General features: G+C 39.9%; 1 protein-coding gene across 2 annotated transcripts in view; it reads right to left on the minus strand.

Moving 5' to 3' along the window:
• Positions 1-6,378: 6,378 nt before the first annotated feature.
• Positions 6,379-20,111, minus strand: part of NPR3 (natriuretic peptide receptor 3) — a 43,983-nt gene continuing 30,250 nt past the window's right edge. Inside the window, exons 5-8 of one of the 2 annotated variants that reach the window (XM_015848382.2) lie at positions 19,711-19,805; positions 17,185-17,320; positions 15,836-15,920; positions 6,379-13,624 (exon numbers count right to left, since the gene is read on the minus strand). In XM_015848382.2, the coding sequence (XP_015703868.1) occupies positions 13,513-13,624; positions 15,836-15,920; positions 17,185-17,320; positions 19,711-19,805 (428 nt within the window). In that variant the 3' untranslated portion in view covers positions 6,379-13,512. Of the gene's footprint in view, positions 13,625-15,835; positions 15,924-17,184; positions 17,321-19,710; positions 19,806-20,111 lie in introns of both variants that reach the window. The other variant, XM_015848381.2, reaches the window with a different exon arrangement.

The raw sequence follows: 20,111 nt of genomic DNA on the forward strand, positions 1-20,111 counted from the left end.
TTATAAGTGAAATGGTGGCTTCTGGTTTGTCATATCCACAGGGTTGGTGGGGCTTCTGCAGTTCAAGGAGGTGACTGGGTTAATTCACAATAGCAAAAAGAATTTTAGGATTTAGAATGACTCTTGGCTTTCTAATGGAGCACGTCTTTCTAAATGAGTACTTAACTTGTTTAGCAATCATTTCTGTGATTTATCAAAAGGAAGATACAATAAGCAGATTTTTAGAGTAGTGATTAAGGACTGATGAAGAGGACATGAGGACTGGTATTTTAATAATTATATTTTCCAAATGACTAATGTATTTTGGGTGTATTCCTTATATGTGAGATTGCTTAATCAAATCTAAATAATATCCAGTTTTGTGAGAGCAAAGATTTGCCACTGGGAAAGTCAAACAGCCGTAGATTGTCCCAAATCAACAACAGAAATGCAAAAGCAGTATCAGATGCCTGCTCTGTCATGGAACACATCACTTCTCAGTCAAAGAACCTACCTGACTAGGAAAAGTGGGCTGGCATTCCAAACATAAAAACACCCTTCAAGAGGCAGCAGTACTCATTGTCGGTGCTGTGTGGTGGAGTGCATCTGGCTTGACATTTGTGTAGGGCTCTGTACCTTGGTGAAGCCTTTTGTAAGATGCAGCTACCATCACTTGCAAGATATTCTCATATGATGTAGATCTCTTGGAGGTCTGAACACAGGGCTGTAAGTCTTAATAAAGATAATACAACCAGCTTCAAATTTTGCAGACCTAAGGGAATAAGAGGAAATGTGCTGGTATCATGGAATGCAAACAGGTGTGCCTTTACCTCCTCCTTCTACAGAACTCCACCTTCCCAGTGGACTCAAAGAAAGGCTCCTGGTCTGGAGATTCACTGCCTCAGGATGCATGCACAGCTGAGGATTTTTATCCAGACTCGAACAAAACCGGTGAACTCTTTAAAACAAGACAACAACAATTTTAATAATAGCTTTAAAGAAAGAGAAAGCAAACACTTACTTAGGAAATGGCAAGCAGTGGGAGGGAAAGGAGGTTAGGCATGGTGTACAGGGAGTAGAGGAGGAAAATGGAAAGAGATGATAAAGTGTAAACAAGCAGTGAAAAGAGAGACAGCAGAATGGACTGACAATGTAAAGAGGTGAAATAAAACATGTTTCTTAGACAGACATTCACGATTAGGAGAGGTTATTTCTCCATCATTTTTATTTCCTTGGCAGGGAACAGGGAGCTGTAGGGAGGAGGAAATTCGTGCTAGCTCTGATGGAAACATTTGTTTCAGTTGCAGCTGGGGCAGGGGAAGAATTTCAGACTGGTCAGATCCAGGTGAGAGCTTACAGAGCAGAGGTGTCAGTGTTGGAGGCAGGAGCCCTTAATATCTACATTAATTTGTCAGGCTTGGACTAAGGAAAGCAGTGTTAATGAGGCTTTAACATACTTGCTGCTGCCATGTGACATGCATCTATAAATATTCAAGAGCTGATGGGATCACTTAAGCACTCTTTCTTTGTTTCAACCTCAGTTCCCATCCCAAACTGAACTGGAAAAATTTTTATAGTCTTTGGCTTGTCTCAGTGAAATTAACCCCCCCACCCCTCTTTCTATACCTCCTTTCCTGTCTACTTCTTCTGAATCACTCTCTCTTAGTGGTGTCCAGGCTGCTTTCAGCTCTGGCATTGAACTGTAGCTTGTCACTAAAAGCATCCTGGCATGTACATGAAAGGGATTTGGAGGTGGAAATGACCACCAGTTAAATCACCTCATCCTGCCTCCAGTCAGTGCGGGATTGTTCCTGCAGCACGCTCCCAGGGACTTTGGGTTTCAATGCTTTGAGCAACAGAAATTCCAGCCCCACTCCCTTTGGGAGGGGTGCCTGAGGGCTAATAGATCACACTCTTATGCAATTTTTCCTGATACATAGCCTGCGTTTTCCTTTGTTTGAAGTCTTTACTCTGTTATTCCTATTTATAACTAGTGCTGGGTGAATCCCAGGTGGTTCTGAGGTTTATTTCTATTTAAGAAGGCATGCAGAAGGGCAGAGTCTAGTCCACATTCTTTAAACCTTTTGATGCCTTCCTGACAAGGTCCATTATTTTTTCCCTAATGCCGCCCATGGCCCAGTAGAAAACTTCATTTCTCTCTATCCTATGAGGACAGAAGGATTTCAGCCAGTGCTCTGTTCTGGTAAATATCTTCTGAGAACAGACACTAAAGCCCTGAATCTGTGATTCCTCTCTATTGTATACCTTTTCCTCACTAATACCTATAAATATAATTCCTTCCAGCTTAATTTCCTCTACTCATCAAGCTCTTGCCATGCTTTTTGTTCTCTCTCAACTGGTTGGGGTTGTTTATCAATAACTTTTCACTGAACCTGCTCATGTGTTGCATAACTGGTACACCGGTGTTTCTTAAGCTGTTATTCCAGGTAATGTAGAATCAACATGGAATCGAAGAATGCATTGGGTTGCAAGGGACTTTAAAGAGCTGCCAGGTTTGTTCCATTCCTATGTCCCTAGGGACAGTTTCCCAGAGGATCTTCTTCAGCAATCCCTTAAACAGCATGAAGTATGCACTGATGAAGTTCATGGTCCTGACTCCACTCTCTGTCAGGCTAAAATTCCTCGAGATCACAATCTCAGCCAGGGCATGGTTCCTACAGCCCAGGATGCCTCCAGTCATAACCTTTTAATGATCTCCACAGCATTTTTGATCACAGGGTCCACTAACACTTTACTTCTGGTAGGTCTGTCCAATACTTGGACAAGCAAGTTATACTCAACAAACTCCAGGAGTGTCCTGGATTGCTTTCAGCACAACATATTTCTTTCACAGCAGATATCCAGGTGGTTGAAACCCCCCATCAGGATGAGAGCTGATGAATCTAACACTTCTTGTATCTGAAGCAAGGAGGCTTCATCAACAAGCTCTCCTTGGTCAGGTAGCCAGTAGCAAACCCCAACAACCAGATGCCCTTTATTGATCTGGTCCCTAATTATAACCCACAAGTTCTCAACCTGATAATGGCTGTCTTTATTAGAGGTAGCTCCTCACAATCTATCCACCTCTTAACACAGACGGCAATTCCTCCATCCCTCCTGCTCTGCCTGTCTCTTCTAAAAGGCTTGTTAGCCTTTGGTTATAGTATTTCAGTTGCACAATTTGTCCCATGTTTCTGTGATAGTAATTAGGTCATAGTTTTCTAATTGCAGTATGACTTCCACCTCTTCCTGCTTATTTCTGATCTGATCTCTCATTTAACCCTTGGTAATCAAATGGGAGAAAGTGGGATCCTTTCTCTTGATATGGAAGGATTTTGTATGAAAGAACTCAGTCACTCAGGGGCTGTGAGTTCTTCCATTAGAGCTGCTGTTCACACATGGTATGGCAGAGCCATCTCAGCACACTCCGCACTTGAAGGCTGCCCTAGCAGTAGTTCAGTCATTAGATAATGCTCTTCAGCAGGTTCACCTTAAACATGCATGCAAGTTCAGAGACAGCACTGTCAGGATTGTCTGAAATACTTCAGAAAATAGTTTTCTCCTAACTCAGATTTGCGAGTCATTAGTGCAGTCTTTGTTTTGAGCATCTGAACATGCCAGAACACAAGTAAGTCACACTGTTAGTAATAATTACAATGGCTTTGACACAACCATGATCAAATCTTTCTTCTGTTTGGTTTGAAGAGGTGTTTAAATCCAGTAATCCACATTCCTGACAGAATGACTTCTAAGCCATAGTAGATGATGTGTCTTCTTGATCTTTCCCTTTTAAGTCTAAACGACAGTAAAATAATTGTTCTGCCGTTGCAAGAGAGATAACTGAGAGGTCTTTGCTGTAGCCTGGTTGTCTAGGGAGACATTTATACTATGGTGAATATTATTTTCAAATGCCTTTACTGAGGCATTTTCAGTTTTCATACAATGACAAAGTTCATCAAGTTCATTGGTTCATTAATAGCATTGCTCTCCTAGAACAGCATCAATTATACGCCTAACCCAGATTCAGGACCTCAGCTTTTCCCAGACATGCCTCTACTGTTCTAACACTTAGACTAGACCAGAATGTGGAAACTGCTTCAGTACTGCAGAAATATGGGTGTAAGATGAACAGGGCTTCCAAGGATTGATAGTTCCAACTATATACATGTCCCCAAAATTTGAAAGCAAGAGTTTATTGTGTATGTTGAATGACACTGTCGAGAAGCAGCAGCCTGTGATAATAAACCAGTGTACAGCTAGAACAAATGGCAGCAGTGGACAGGGTAATTACTTAGAACATGGTAAGTAAGAATATTTATTTCCTGAGGCAGATGACCAAGGACATTTATGAATGGTAGCATATGTACACAGGGAGACCCTTCTGGCATTATAGACTGTAAATGATGGTTATTCCCAGGAGGCAAGACAAGAGGTTCTGTCAGTTGTACAATTACTTTTTATCTGTAGTGCTCTTTCGAGTCAAGAAAACATTGGCTGAATGTCCAGACCAAGATCAGACTCATCTGCCTTCACAGTTTTTCAGAAATGCAATAAATATTCTTCAAGGAAGTTTCCCAAGAAAGCCACATGAATGCATCCAGCCAGGTTACCAGATATCAAGAATGCTACTCAAAAGTTCCAAAAATTGCTACTTTTGCAACTGGGCTGCATCTGAGGAGGGGTGGCCAGCAGTGAGAGGGAGGTAATTGCTCCCCTTTTCTCAGTCTTCATGAAGCTGCACCTGCAGTACTGTGCCCAGGCCTGGGGCCTCCATCACAAGAAGGATGTGGAGCTGTCGGAGTGGGTCCCGAGGAGGGCTACAGGGATGTGCAGAGGGCTGAAGCGCCTCCCCTACACAGAAAGGCTGGGTTGTTGGGCTTGTTCAGCTTGGAGAAGACTGGTGAGACCGCATCGTGGCCTTTCAGTACTTAAAAGGAGCTTAAAAAACAACCAAACCATTCTATGGTCATGTGATTCTACATAGGCTCCTCCAAAAATAATGCTTCCTGTTTATTCCCATGGAAACTACAACCAAGAGCACACTAACAGTTTGATAAAGCAGTCTCAGCTACAAAACATTGTTTTTCAACGTAGTCACCATCACTGGTTATGCATTTTCACCAGCCAAGAGCAAGCACCTGCATGCCACACAAAAAATTCTGCACCAGTGGAGGTGACATTGGTGGAAATGCATGATTCACAGCGCCACTGTGTTCACATCCACCTCTTGGTCCCCATAAACATTCTGCAAGAGTCAGTGAGTGCTAATGGGGACAAATTCTTACTCATGGAGCAATTCAGTGACGCACCATAGATTCAGTCACACTTCCATGTCAGATGCCATTCTGATAGACGGCCCTTCTGCTGCCATCTGTCACACAGCAACAAAATGTAACGGGATATTGGTGAGAAGATTCAACCTCTATGGCCATATTACTGACATCTGCCTTCAACGTCTTGGGCCAACATAACAAAAATAGCAGGCATTACTTTAGGAGAAGCCCACATATGATTCTGGGCAAAATGTGCACTCCCCAAAAGATCACAGAACTCCTTTAATGATTACTACTATTGCCAGGCACAAAAAACCCACAGTACTTATACAATTGTGAAGTAATACTGGAAAATCCCGAGGTACTGCCACACAGTTCTTGATCATAACTAGACAAAAACATGAGAGCTTTAAAAAAACAAAAACCATCAAGCAAAACTAGGAGAAACAGTTCCTTGTGGATGTACAACTTTGTACCTCTGCACCTTTAATCAGCTGTACAAACTGGTAGCGTTCATTTACTTGTTGGCACTACTGAGTATATTAAATTTAATGACACATTCAGATATTTACCAGTGAAGAGTACTGCAGGTATGAAAGTAGTTAAATACTAATTGAATGGGTCTCTCCAAGCCTGTGTTTTCACTCTTCCTGCTTTCCTGGGCTGCAGAAAGATTTTAAGTTCACGGTTAACTCAGAGGATGTTTTCTCCTCTTTATCAGCTCCCCAGTGAGTTGTTGGTACTTGCAGTTTTGATATGAGTGTGATCAGATATTTCTCCCTCATGCTCATTTCCCAGCTAGTTTAGATTATGAAAGCCTGGCATAGGCTCAAGCATGAATCTTAACTTTGGCAACACTGCCACAACAGACACACGCTTACAGAAAGCAGCCAGCTAGACAAAACAGGGCAATTTGGAGAATGTATCTAAGAGCGCAGTAAAGAAACAGAATGAAACAACCCCAATTTGATAAGATTGCTGCAAAGAAATGAGCTTGTAGGTTGGTAAAATGTGTAAGTTTTGTTTCTCCTACATGATAGAAAAATGACTGCTCGCACAGGAATGCTCCAGTGAAACAGACCAAAAAATGTAGTGAGAACATGACAAAAGACACCAGAGAAACTGATGATATCATATTCCTATTTCTTTAATGGCAACATTTTGTTACAATTTAGGTATGTGATACTGCATTTTTAAAGTGTGTAAAAGAAAATGCACGTAATAAAAAGTCAAAGGACACCAATGAATGTAGGTATTTTAAATGACCAAGTTGTAAAAGAAATAAAATACATTACACAAATAAACAAAGGTTATATCCACAGTCATGAATACTCACTCTTCTCTACACAAAAACAACAATAAATAAAATCACATTATATGCAGATAGTTCTACTTACATCAGTACAATATACTGTGCAGCTTTCCATTCGTTTTCTACTAGACTGATAATAGGTTTCTCTGTTGTCCAGTATTTTTACATTAATAATGAACAGTATCACCCAAAATAGGGGACAAAGATAACGTCCACAGTGTCTATCCTGAGTCCTCTTTGTTTTGTGATAATTACACCTTATGCACAAGAAACACAGCAAATTCTACCCACTGCTTTCATCCTGCCTTTCTATATCTATGATGTTATCTCAGCACTTTCAGACCTGCAAAGCAAGGAAGATACTTTTACTTACATGTATCTGCCTACAAGCATGATATACAACCTGGCCAGGTCCTATGTATCCCTTCAATCCCATTTAAATGTTAGGTAATAGGGATTTAAAATGCAAACAAGCTTTCTGTTGGGCCTCTAAAAATCAGTTACTAAACAATAAACAGTGTGCTGTGCAGACAGAGCTTGATCCCGCTCAGTACAGTCAATAATATCAGCATGGGAGAATAATCAATTCCTGAGTATTTCCCCTATATCCACAACAGATATTTTCAACCTCCGCATCCTATACTGCAGAATTCATTGCATTATCTGCCACAAAACTACATAAGGGATATACCAAATAAAAGAGGACATGTTTATCACCTTATGCGGCACCAGGATAACTGGCCATGAATTAGGAACCACGATATTGACCTTTTAGTGTGGCTTCTTCCATTGTCACACTGCATATTTCACAGAGGAAGAGAAGTCCAGACCATCAACAAGCATGAATCAACATAGCGGTGTTGTTTATCCCTGCTGAAGGTTTCGCATATCAATAGCAAGACACCTGATCATAGTTTGAGGGGGAAGAATTGTATGTTCCTTGTGCATACCAGCTGAGATTATGAAAGAAACCATTAAAACGAGATCACTTTAAAATACCCTTTTTGGTACAGTTCTTTGTGTGCTCAAGTGTCCTCTAGAAACATTCACATGACAGTAACACCAAGCAACAGTTTACACCGAGTGGATTTTAACCTTTCCAAAATATAACACCTAATGAGTCCACGTAAGATTTTATGAAGTACTACAGCTTAACATACACATTTTAACAGTGTCATATTATTGAGAATATTTTGCCTTTGATGCAGGATATTAAGTTAGTGGTTAGTGAGAGATTTTGAATGAACTCTAAGCCTCTCCTTCTGAAAGCTAGTTCTGTATGTTATAAATTTGATGTATGTCTGTTAAGAGGCATTCTGAAAGGTAAATTCTGGAAGAAGTAATAGCATAATAAAACAGTCTATGTAATGATACACTGGACATAACTAAACATGAGCCCAAAAAAGCCTCAAAGCCATGGCAGCGTTATTGTCTCAATCAAAACCAGCCTTGACCTTTTAAAAACTCCAATATTAACCTTTATCCTTTCTTCTTTTATTAGTGAGGTAAGGGGAGAGATGCAAGGAGAGAGTCATGCCAGACTTAAGGGTTTACTGGGGTAAGCTGAAGTTCTTATTCTTCCTGTCATCCTCCAGAAGAGAAAAGACATGAACAAATCAGAACAGCTTGTTGACCCCTGTAGACAGCCAGGTCTGAGGTCTCTCAGAAACAGCTACCTGTTTTAACTTTGTTAATCATTTTTCATCAGTCTAAGTTAGGATGTTAAAAGGTATCTGAGAATGGAAAAAAAACCAAAAAACAAAAAACAAAACAGGTCTGAAGCAGTCAGAACTCATTTCTCCCTCTAACCAGAGATGGGAACAGTGCACACATTTCCATCCTTCCACTTGAAAGATTTCACACACTCAAACAAATCATTTTGTGCTTTCAACATCAAGGAAGAAAGGTGGGGAGGAAGGGAGTACACACAGAGCATCTGAAAGCAAAGCTTTTTCCATCACGTCTTCAAAATATATTCCAAAATGTAACTTCTGGTCACCTTTGTTTCTAAAAAGGGCCAATGCTGCCTCCCGAAAAGGATGTGCCACAGAAAGTGTCCCTTCATCATTCACTGCTGTAGAGAAGTAACTAGGACATGTTCCTGACCTACAGAAACAGTAACGTACCACTGGAAATATCTCTATCTGCTTCCATCTGCCCCACAGGCAAGTTGATATATTTAGTGTCATTTTTAGCAATGATTACTAGGGTAAAAACTGTTGCTCACAACACCTGACATAATCTGCTCATGCCTGGACCACTTGTGCTTCCTGTGAGCTCAGCCCTGCAGCACAAGAGTGCCGAGGAATCACTGCCTTCAATTCGCAGTGCCAGCCTTGGATGTTCTTAAAAGGATGCCAGCCTCAAAATTCCACTTAAACCCATAAAGTTTTTAGCTAATCCAATTTTTCAACTTTGTTTACTTGACAGGCAACATCAGGCAATTCTGGCTCCAGCTCTCTAACAGAAGCTGGCTGGCATGGCCAGTGCAAGGTGTGCAGGCGGTTTAACAGCAAGACAACAAGCATGGACCAAAATTACAGAAGAGCCACCTCCCAGGGAATTGGGAGCAGGTCTGGTTACGCGATGGAAAGTAGCCGTCTCTTTTCAGAGTACTTCTGAATCTGGAGAAAAAGGCATTAAAAAGTAGGGAATTCAAGGGAATTCAGTGTTCATTCCACTCTGGGAGAAAATGAGCAAAAAACCTCAACTTCTTTATTTAAAGAAACAGAATGGCTACATGGCTACTCTGAAGCACAGAGGAGGGTAGTGAAGGATGTGGAACTGTCTTGAGCTCCGGAAAAGGTGGACTGAATTGCCAAAGAAATTTACGACCAGGACTATTAGCTTCCTGTCTTTGATGTCTATTCTTAGCTTTCCAGGAGCGTTATGGCATTCATGAGGTGAAAATCGCGCTGGAGCCAAGGTCAGCTAAGGCTGATGCAGCCTGTTCTACTGCAAAGCTGAGAAATTAACTCTGAACTGCTTCAAGATGCTGAGTTTAAAGCCTGAAGACACTTCAGTGAGGGCCTGAGTTTGCTTCTCCTGAATCAATGAGAGGTTTTCTTTCTTTTGCTTAAGGAGAGAGTGAATGGATTTCCAAAGCCCAAAAATGAAAGACAGATCAGCCTGCCACTAGAACACGCTGTCATGGAGCACATTCTTATTTAATCTAATAATACTGATGTATTAACTACACCTTAATAATTCTCCATTAAAACCCTAGTAAATACTTTCAATTATGCAATTAAGCATTTCTTAAAAAACAAACTGAAAACATCAATAAAATTTATTTTCAAAAATGAATGAATGCAACTCCTCAATAAGCCGAATTCTGGCCACAATCCTGCAAAATGTGCAACATTCCTATTGCAGTTTTTAGCACTGGTTGAATGTTCTCAGTGAAGCACATCACAGAAGGAACTGGTAATTCAGTGGTTGTGATGACAGTCACAGACAGCTCTGGGCACACAAACTGTCCACAAACAAAACTTCTCAAACTACCTAAGGTCCACATCAAAGCACGAAGCATCTGACTAAAGATGTGGGTCTCAGCACGCTAAACCACAGGTCCTACTGAAAGTTTTGCTTCACCTTTCTCTGTTGTAGAGTATGCTTCAACAGCCAACTTCCAGTGGAAGTATACACGCTAAAAGTAAGGGAGTGGAGTCAAATGATTTGTCCTTCTTACTCTCCGGAAAAGAATTTTGAGGCATATCAGCTATTAAGCTGACTTTATATTTCATAATTTAATGAAATACTAAATTATCAGAATTTGCCACTGACCAAGCCATGCAGCCACCAGTTCAGTTTCACCGCTTATAGGCATAGCTATGAGATTTCAAAATAAAGATACAGACTCTGTGGCCAGCTTTGCTCCAATTCAAGCACAAGGCAAGATTCCCTTGGGTTTGGCCGTGGCAAGTATGATATCCTTTGGTCCCAAGTGAGTAAAGCACTTACAAGCTGAAGTCAAGCATGTTTCATGTGTTCTGATGTGTAGGCTGAATCAAGGCCCTCCTTGTGCTGCTCTGTAATGTGTATTTGAAGCACAGGTAATTTATTGAAGCCAAAAGTGTGGGTTTTGAAAACTCTTTGGAGAATCAATTATTATTACTTTAACATTTCCTTACCGAGTTTAAAGCCTAAATGTTGTGGCACTGAGCTAACGCATATGAACCAAAAAGGAAAAGGGCATTAGATAGTAAAGAACCTCTGATGAATAATGTAAACTCAAAGCAGTTTTTCATCTGTGGTTCTTGGAAGACCTGTGAAGGATTAGCATGAGGCCTGTGGAGGGCAGCTACGAAGGGCAAGTTTGTTTATGCTATAGAGGAATGTACTTATGTGAAACACCTCACACGATCTCCACGCTTCTGTGGGAAAAATTCACAGCTGTGCACCAACTTACCCTTTTTCTATACATGATTAAATTTTTTCCTTCAGTTTAGCTATGGCAAAGTAGTCTAAAGGATAAAAGAAATTAAAACAATTAAGGGCTTACTTGCAAAACAAAAGCAGATCAAAGTTATCTCTGAAATTAGCTTTTTTTTTTCTTTAAATCCAACCAACCAACCAAGGACTACAAACAAACAAAACCATTCCCACTGACTATATTAACTCAATTACTTTAAAAAAACTTCCAGAAATGAATCAGGAAGTCTTTTTCTCTCCCACTCTATGACGGTATGAATGCTGTTCCAGCCTACACCCATCTATGGTGCCCCTGAGACAAGGAGTCTACTTCAGAAAACTGCCCATTAGCCTCAGTGTTACTTTGGGTATCATTCCTTTGAAGAAGTCATACAGGCTTTAAATGGAAAATGGGATGATATAAATCTACCATGCGAATAATGGCTATTATAGGAAATCCTACAGATGCCTAAAATCCTAAAATCTACCCAGTTTATGGCCATCACTGATCCTTCTGCTCTCCTGATCATCAGCAAGCAGGTGCTGACCACTGCATATGCTAAAAGATAGTGCAGTGAAAGAAGTAGCAAAAACAGTCCAATATATTATTCCACAGAGCGTTTCCCCACCAACGAAAGACAGCAGAAAGGAACCAAAGCCAGTTTTTGCTCTTCGTTCACTTCCAGCCATGGCAAAATGGTTTCTCTGAATTTTCACTCTGGCTTCTCAAGAATACAAAAGTTTTGTAGAACACAGGCTGTGGTGCCAGTTTTGAGAACAGCAATTGTGTAAAGTCTGACTATGACTCCTGAGACTCCTGAGACTCATGAGCAGAAAAGTTCTGCTTATGAAATCAGAATAAGATAAGCCAGAGGATTTCACGCATTACAATCATAGTCATAGCTGGGTTTTCTCACAGGCAGTATTTTTACAGGTCATCTTCATCACTTATGTTACGTGCTGTTCATTTCCGTTTCTTGACTAGAAAGACCTCTCATCTGTCTAACATGAAATAACCTGTCAGTAGCTAATTCATCACAGATTCAGTTTTGCTCTTGGTAAAGTCAATGGCAAAGTTCCCAAGCATACTAATGGCAGCGAGATTAAATTCAGTCATAGAGTAGTGTTTTACCATCCTGATTCCTGAAGATAGTGTGTTTAATCATACAAAGGTGAATTTGGTCTCACTGACTAATGCGGGACTATTTAACACACATAGTTCATTATCTTCAGGATCAGTGTCATCACTGTATAAGCAATCTGGTAACTGCAATCATATTGTTTAAATAACTGTATGCAGGACACATATGCCTGGAGAAGAAAGGGGTTAAAAAGTTTGTTGCTATCCATAAAGTCACTTCTTCTCCCCTAACTATTGGTTCTAAAATGCATATACCGTTGCTGACTTTCCCTGCATGTTACCCTTATCATAAAAAATATGTCCTCAAAACATTATCCCCCTTAAGTTTTAATCCTAACAAAGCAAAAATAGATATTTTAATAGAAAAATACAAGATAAAAAATATCCTAAAACTAAAATGGTAGCATTAATGTCATTTTTACACACAAAAAAGACCCTCTTTTGAACTGTCTCAGCTATACAAACTCCTTTGTATTTACATATTTTGGATGCAATACTGTGCTCACTGAAGTCAATGGGATTTTGCCACTAACTTCATTGGGAACAGGAACAGGTCCCACATGGACTGTGTTTGCCTCTCTGAAAGGTGATGGCAGTGGAGAGAAAAGAGCACAATAAAACCAAATATAAGACTGCGGAAGTAGCCCATCTGCTCTGGAGGCCTCTTCTCTTTCACTACTTCATACCAGGGAAACTCCACATCCTTCCTGGAGTTTTTCTAAACTCCCAGTACATAAAAGGGAGAATCAGTACTTTTCCTAATGCTACACAAACAAGGGAAGAACGATTCATGAGTGTTTCCACCTCCCTGATTGTCAACAGAGTTCATTACATCCAAAGTACCAGCTCCCTCTCAGGACCGAACTCCATAGGTGCAATCCTGCATTTCCCATAGTCAGGCACAACAAATCAGTGATGCAGGATCATACCCCACATTAACCGACTCTTTCATTTTGACAGCAAACCAGCATTTGTGTCTGCAAATCTGTATTTGATACCCACGAGTGAGGTGCAACTAAGGAGGGCGGCGGAAGGAGCTAAAAAAAAACGGGAAACAGAATGCGGAATCCCCATCAATTAAACACATATCTGCTGTTTGTAATACATGATTAACAAATATTGTCTTTACATATTAAGTACATCCTATAACATCAAACTGCGTCATTTTTGTTCATGAGATGAAAGGCCATGCGGCATAATGTGATTAGTAAATCATTCCTGAGCTTCTGAAAAAAAAAATTAAGACAAAATTACTGCTTAAAAGTGTGAGTTCCTCAAGAGCCTCTTCTTCTTACACTGATGTCTTTGGTTGTGCCCATTCCCCTAATTCTTTTTTTTTTTTTTTTTCCTTTTTTTTTCCTCCCCCCCAGGAAGAATGGGATTATTTGTCTTCTTTACGCGGCAGAGAAATGAGATCTAATGGAGTCTTCGCGTAACTGCCGATGTTTCCCCATGTTACAGTCCTCCTGTTGAGTTCGTCTCTCAATAGTTATTCTGTACTTCTTTCTGCATGAAAAAAGAAGAACAGAGTGAGAAATCCTTCCCCAGCTACAGGATAACAGGACCTTCCTTATAAAGAATGCCTGTAGGGGACAGACGGGTTCCAGTTGAAAAATGAAATGTGACAGAATGTGAAACCCTGGTCAAAGATTAAAGTAGTTTGCATTGAAACATTTTACCCAGGCTCAAGAATGACTGTCACACAGGCGTCTCAAAGCACCACGACACAGACATTTGCCTCTTTGAAAAGTTCTGATTTAAGTGATTAGGAAGTTTTTGAGAAATGTCATGTGAACTGTGTCACATCGCTGCTTTTTACTGATCAAAGCCAAATCCCTTTCCTGTGTAAAGGGAGCAGTTTCTGCAGAGTTCAAACAATGGATTTGACTCTTTATTCAGTTGCATTTCTTACTGAAACGGCACGTTAGCTAACTAATCGTCCCATCTCCCACTGAGAAAGCTACTGTGTTTATAGTATCAGAGGAGATAACAAGATAAATTAAGAAAAGGGATGTAGCACATAGATGAGATGTAAATGCAACCGCTCATGCAATAGACATACTTTTCCTGCATGTCTTCCCCCACGGCCTTTTGACAGATCCTGTTATACTAATTTATAAGTCACGCTGCCTCTGACTGACTTTCAGTTTCCCCTTCAATTCCCAAATCTTCCCCCAAAACCATAAGACTACCATGTTTACTTTTCACATGTTTATGCCCCCACTGAGTTATAAACAACATCGGTATCCATTGGATCAGAAGTAATTAGAAAAAAAGTAGTTCTTAGTTTGTGCCAGGTCCTCCGCAGGTGAGATAGTGCATGTTCATCCACACAGACATGCCCTTGTTTCAGAAATGCAGCTCCTTGAATTTAAGTCCTTTCAAATATGTATCAGAACTAAAATACAGATCTTTCAATGGAGATCGCATGCTCACTCAAAACTGAGTTTCCATGCCCAGTTGTGCTAGTCACAGATTCAAATGATAAAAGCAATGTAATCAGAAGGTGCGTATGCAGCCTGAAAGCACCCAAAAAAGAGCTCAATTCTCCCTTCTGACCATACATACGAAGACTGTCAACTCATCTTTGTTCACGTGGATTTCCAACTTAGACTTTAGGTCAGATGACTTAAAGTCTAAGACCTGCTCCTACAGTGATCTTTGTATATTTTTACATCTGCTCAGATTTGTCTTTTGCCCCATTTCTTGTACTCAACTACCAACTGCTCCCAGTATCAGCAACACTTAAAAAATACAAACAAGAAAATCCCAAACTGCCAGCTCAGATTGGGAATGTATGAAAAGATGCAAGAGCCTCTGACGAACTAAAATATAAACATACAGTTGTATTTTCTATTTCCTTTCCCCCCCCTTTTTTAAAAGACAAGTAGTCTTTAAAGAGTCCCAGTTAATTTGTCTTGTTTCAGACCCAAACGACACATGATATAAGCACCAAATGTTGTTAATTAAGTATCTGACTAATAGTTCTGGCTCTTAGATCTTTTGAAGCCCCATCGTTAATGTGCTAGTAAACTGACTAAGGCTTTGCCTGTTCATTTTGTTAATAATTTTTTTATAAAGATGTATATTCATTGATAGAGAAGATTGGATTCTTCTGTGTAGATGTTAATTCTATCCTCCTACTTGCTTTTGCTCTTCATATCATAAAAGGATAAATCACACCATATATAAGATGCTGAACTGGTAGAGGAATAATTTGGTCTGATAACGTAGGATCGAATCTCAAGACTTTACATCCACTGACAAGCAATGTAAAGAGTTATTTTATCTAAGCAGGAACAAAACACTGATCACCCTCTACTGACCTCAGCTTATTAAGTTAAACACACAGCTTTGAATTCCAAATGCTCACTTAAACCAAACCAGACATCTCTTTCAAGCTTCCACTACAGCTCTACTCAATGCTCAGAAACTAAGCATGGTACCAGGCAAATGACATAAATTTCTTACAGGATCACAAATTGCTCTGCTGTGCAAAGTCAATCAAAGGAGGCTTTCAAGGCCAAAGTAATTTAATAAGACGTCTGTGAATGAACAGAACTCACTGGAACTAGTTTCATGAGTAAAGTTACTCAGCGATGTAAACAGTTACAGGATGAGGCCCTGAGTCAATTATTTTGATTCACACAAAAGTACAAGCAAAGCGTATGGATAATGAGCAAAGAGTTGAAGGAACTTTTAGTGAATTGGACTAACCTGAAAAAGTAGAAAGCCATTAGCAATCCTGCTCCAAGTAAGGCACCCACAACGATTCCTGTAACTGCGGATTCTCCTAGACCACCTGCTTGAAAAGGGGAAAAAACAACAATCAGAGTTCATAATGAGGACTATTTGCAGTCACATACACATGAAATGAATGACCAATACCAGACACTATGCAAGACTTTCTTCTACTGTAGTTCCTGTCTGTTTATTTTTTGTCCCTGTTTTCCTTGCAGTTAAATAAGTAACCAAGATCAGTGTCAGATTAAGTAAAAAAAAGTAAAAAATAAAGATTATACACTTGCTGTTAAGAAACTGGTCTGGACAGCTTGATCTGAATAATAACACAAACCAGGACCATGGTTTGGGTTGCAAAGGACCTCTGCGATCACCAAGTTCCAACCCCCTGCTATAGGCAGGCCTTGAATACCTCTGGGGGGGTGCATCCACAACCTCACTGGGCAACCTGCTCCAGTGTCTCACCACCCTCGCAGTAAAGAATCTCTTCCTAATATCTTGTCTAAATCTACCCCCTCCCACTTTAAAGCCATTTCCCCTTGTCCTATCACTATCTAACTGTGCAAAAGGTTGATTTCCCTCTTGTTTATAATTTCCCTTTGAATATTGAGAGTCTGTAATGGGGTCTCCCTGTAGCTTTCTCTTCTCCAGACAGAGCAAGCCCAGATCCTTTAGCCTGTCTTCATGGGAGAGGTGCCCCAGCCCTCTGAGACAGAGAAATATTAAGTAAATTAAACTGCTCCTTCTTTTTATGTTATCCCTGATCATTCAAGGGGTTTGTCTTTGTACATCACAATGTGTACTTAAGGTCATCTGGAAACATCATATTTGTGCATGGAAACCCCAGCCTTCCAGATTCACAATTTTGGTTCAATCTACTTCAGCCTAGTTGTCCCCCCACAAAGCCTTCTGATAGCATTGAAAATCATGCTGCACTGGGTATGCAAGCACTGGCAGAACTGAGCTCCGCACCTGCTGATTACAGATATGACTATTCTCTGTTCAGGGTTTCAGTTCTATCCTTCTTCATGACTAAAACAGATTTTACCTTTTATCCTCTAGAAGGACACAAATCCTCCAGGTCTTGGGCTGTGCTTCATGCAGGCATTACAACAACAATCACATTCACATTCAGTAAAGTTATTCATAACACACACTGCATACCTGAGGCTGCAAGACCTTGGCTTCACAAAGAGCAGAAACACATTCACAATGTCCAACTCAGACAACTGTGCTAAGCAGTTTAAAAAGGCCTGTTATGCTGTCTCACTACAAGGATTCCTCCCTCTGATGCCTGCACAGAAGCATTAAGTCTCTAAACTTACATGATTTACATGGTGTATTGTTTGTGTGTTCCGAAACTCGGCTTTCATCTATTCTCAGCCTGCCGTGATTCCAAGGATATTTTACATTTGATCGAATCTCAAAACGCCCCTGCTTTCCATAGTAGTCTCCGATCACCTACACAAAAAAGAAAGGAACGAAAGATTTTACTATCATGTTAGAGAAGCAAAACAAAAAGGAATGCTGCAACAATTTCCTGGACTCCTGTGTCTGAACCCTGAATCACAAAGGACATGGCTAAAGGGGTCTATGGGAGGTTATGCAGTCCATGCTCTGCCCCAAGGCAGAATCACCTGAACAAACGCATTCCTGAAAGCTGTTTATCCAATATGCTCCTAAAAGCCTCTAAGATGGAGATTTGACATTTTTAAGTAGTCAGCCATTCTGGAACTTAGTTATCTTTCCTGTCAGTGACTTTCCCTAGCATGTAAGCAAAATCCTCCTTGTTGCAATTAGCCATCACTTCTTATCCAATTGCCAGTTGACAAAGAGCCCCTTTCTGAAATATCCTTTTGCATATTCATAGACTCTTACCTATTCTACTCTCTTTTTTCTTTTTTTTTTTTTTTTTTCAGTATAAACCCAGTTCACACAAGGTTTGTTTGTTTGTTTGTTTGTTTGTTTTCTTTTTAACTCTGAATATTCCTCCTGCTCTCCTTGAGCTTTCTTCAGTTCCTCCAAAGCAGAATCAATGCTCAGGACTGTCACGCAACCAGGAGAAAGCATTTAGAGTATTTGTATCTTACACTTTTCTATTTTGCAAGGTCCAAGAGACACAGAATCATGTTCAGTTAAATCCTCAGATCTCCTGCAGAAATACTACAGAGCCAGTCACCCTGTACCTTCTGTTTCTGCTGTTGTCTGTATTTACTCAGGAAGGGTATTTTATGCTTATCATCCTGTTAGTGAGGGCTATGATTTTAGACCAGTTCATTGAAATGATTCACAATTTCAGTCCCATCCCCAAGAGTAAATTCAGTCTTTAATTCAGAGTAGCAAGCTTTGGATCTACTGCAAAGATGCAGGATTAAATTGTGCTAATAGTAGGTAACTCATCTGAAAATAATTCCAAAAGTCTATGCACAGCAGTAAAGGAAAAAGGCCAAATATGAGAGTCATCATTGACAGCAGAAACACATCAACAATATTTGCCTATAAATATCTATAAAAGTAGAACTAGATTTTAGAACTATAACTTTTGAATTAAAGACAATAATACACTGCTCCAGACTTTTACTTAAACTCTATTTTGAAGAGGAAGAGTTAAAAGATAGGTAACATTTGCCCCAGTTATAATGGAGTTGATTTATATTCCAGTATTTCATCTGGAGTTAAAAACTTGTAAGAAATCTGCTGCATTTGCAGGTAACGGATTTAATTTGGAGATTGTTTTATTTGTCAAATTGGAGTGGGGGAGTCCTCCTGTATCATCACGTCTTACCAAGTGCGAAAGCATACAGAAAGGCTTAAGAATAATAAATAGCAATGAACAGAAACCAAACAGATCCAAATCAGAAACAGGACATAGATTTTCAAAAAGTAAAAGCAGTTAAGCTGAAACATGCATTAAGGGAGTTTGGGAGGCAGCTCTTCATTGCCTCCAGATGAAAAACAAGTGCCTGCTGTAGTGTGAGCACTAGCCACGTGTAAACTGCAGGGCTCCACACAAGGGTTAACAACTCGCACACCTGTAGTGAAGCTGCTGGAATAGGTATTCTGCTGTTTTACCAGGACCTCTGAGATTTAATCTCTGAATGGCCCCAGAGAAACAGCTCTGCCCAAATGGCTTCACCTGGCTCAGCTCAGCTAAGAAATGAAAGTTAATGTACTGACATAGGAGAAACTGGCAACATTAATAAAACAAGGGATCGATGAAACAATATTTCTAGAGTGAGGCATGGGGACAGAAATGAATGTAGCAAAAAGAAATGATAAGTAATTACACATAAAGCATGCTAATTGCATTTATGTGCATTATCAAGCGGAGGAGAAATTAAAATGAGCAACATGTTAAGAACTCAAAGGTAACATGAAAAAAATAAAAGATGATTAAAACTGCAAGGTAAAGAACAACAGAAGGAACGCTAAGAGAAGGAGATTAGACTGATAAACAGGATAATTTTGTATAGGCTGTTTTTCTCTTCTGTTTCCGCTCCTGCTGTATCCAGTGCAATAACCCAAGTGGCATATGTTGTGCCCAATGGTCCTTCTTATCAATGAGTAAAAGAACTTACATATTTTAAACAATAATGTCTTACATTCACAATTTATCTGGGCTTAGCTGGCATGCCAGGTTTCATCTTTTGAATTTTAAAGACCAGCATAATGTGAAGGAAGACAGTGGAGCTGCCAAAGTAGTTTTAAGTTGAAAAATTGTTTATTTCAAGAATTTTTTTAAAAGTAATGATGTGGGCTTCAGGTTGATGTGGTTAAGCGATCCCCTTTGAATGTATGTATTTAACAGACAGATGCCTTCTAAGTAAACAGATGACAGGCTGTTTTCTTACCTCCTGTGTGCCAGTCTCTGGGTCTGTCATTGCAATCACTGAGAAATCCCCGTATCTGTCCCCATTGGCATCAATGGACACCTGCCCTGCAATGCCTAAAGAATGGCATGTGAAGAATTAGAAAATTAATTAGTTAAAATACTGAGCCCTTCCAAGGAAAACAAGAAAACAGTGAACAGGTTTTTACAGACTGATATGACAGGAAATCTCATCAGTCTCCCAGCATTTTTGTTGGCATTCCAAAAGAAATTGTAATTTCATCTCGGTGCCTGCATTCCTGAATTCTTAACATTTCTCCCTTTTAAATATCAAATGAGTGAGCCTGTTTAGGGAATATGTGAGAAAAACCTAATCCAGAAACTGGCATGAAAGAGCATGAATAATTTAATGTGGATTATTTT

This window comes from Coturnix japonica, chromosome Z, assembly GCF_001577835.2.
Source record: "Coturnix japonica isolate 7356 chromosome Z, Coturnix japonica 2.1, whole genome shotgun sequence".
NCBI lineage: Eukaryota > Metazoa > Chordata > Aves > Galliformes > Phasianidae > Coturnix > Coturnix japonica.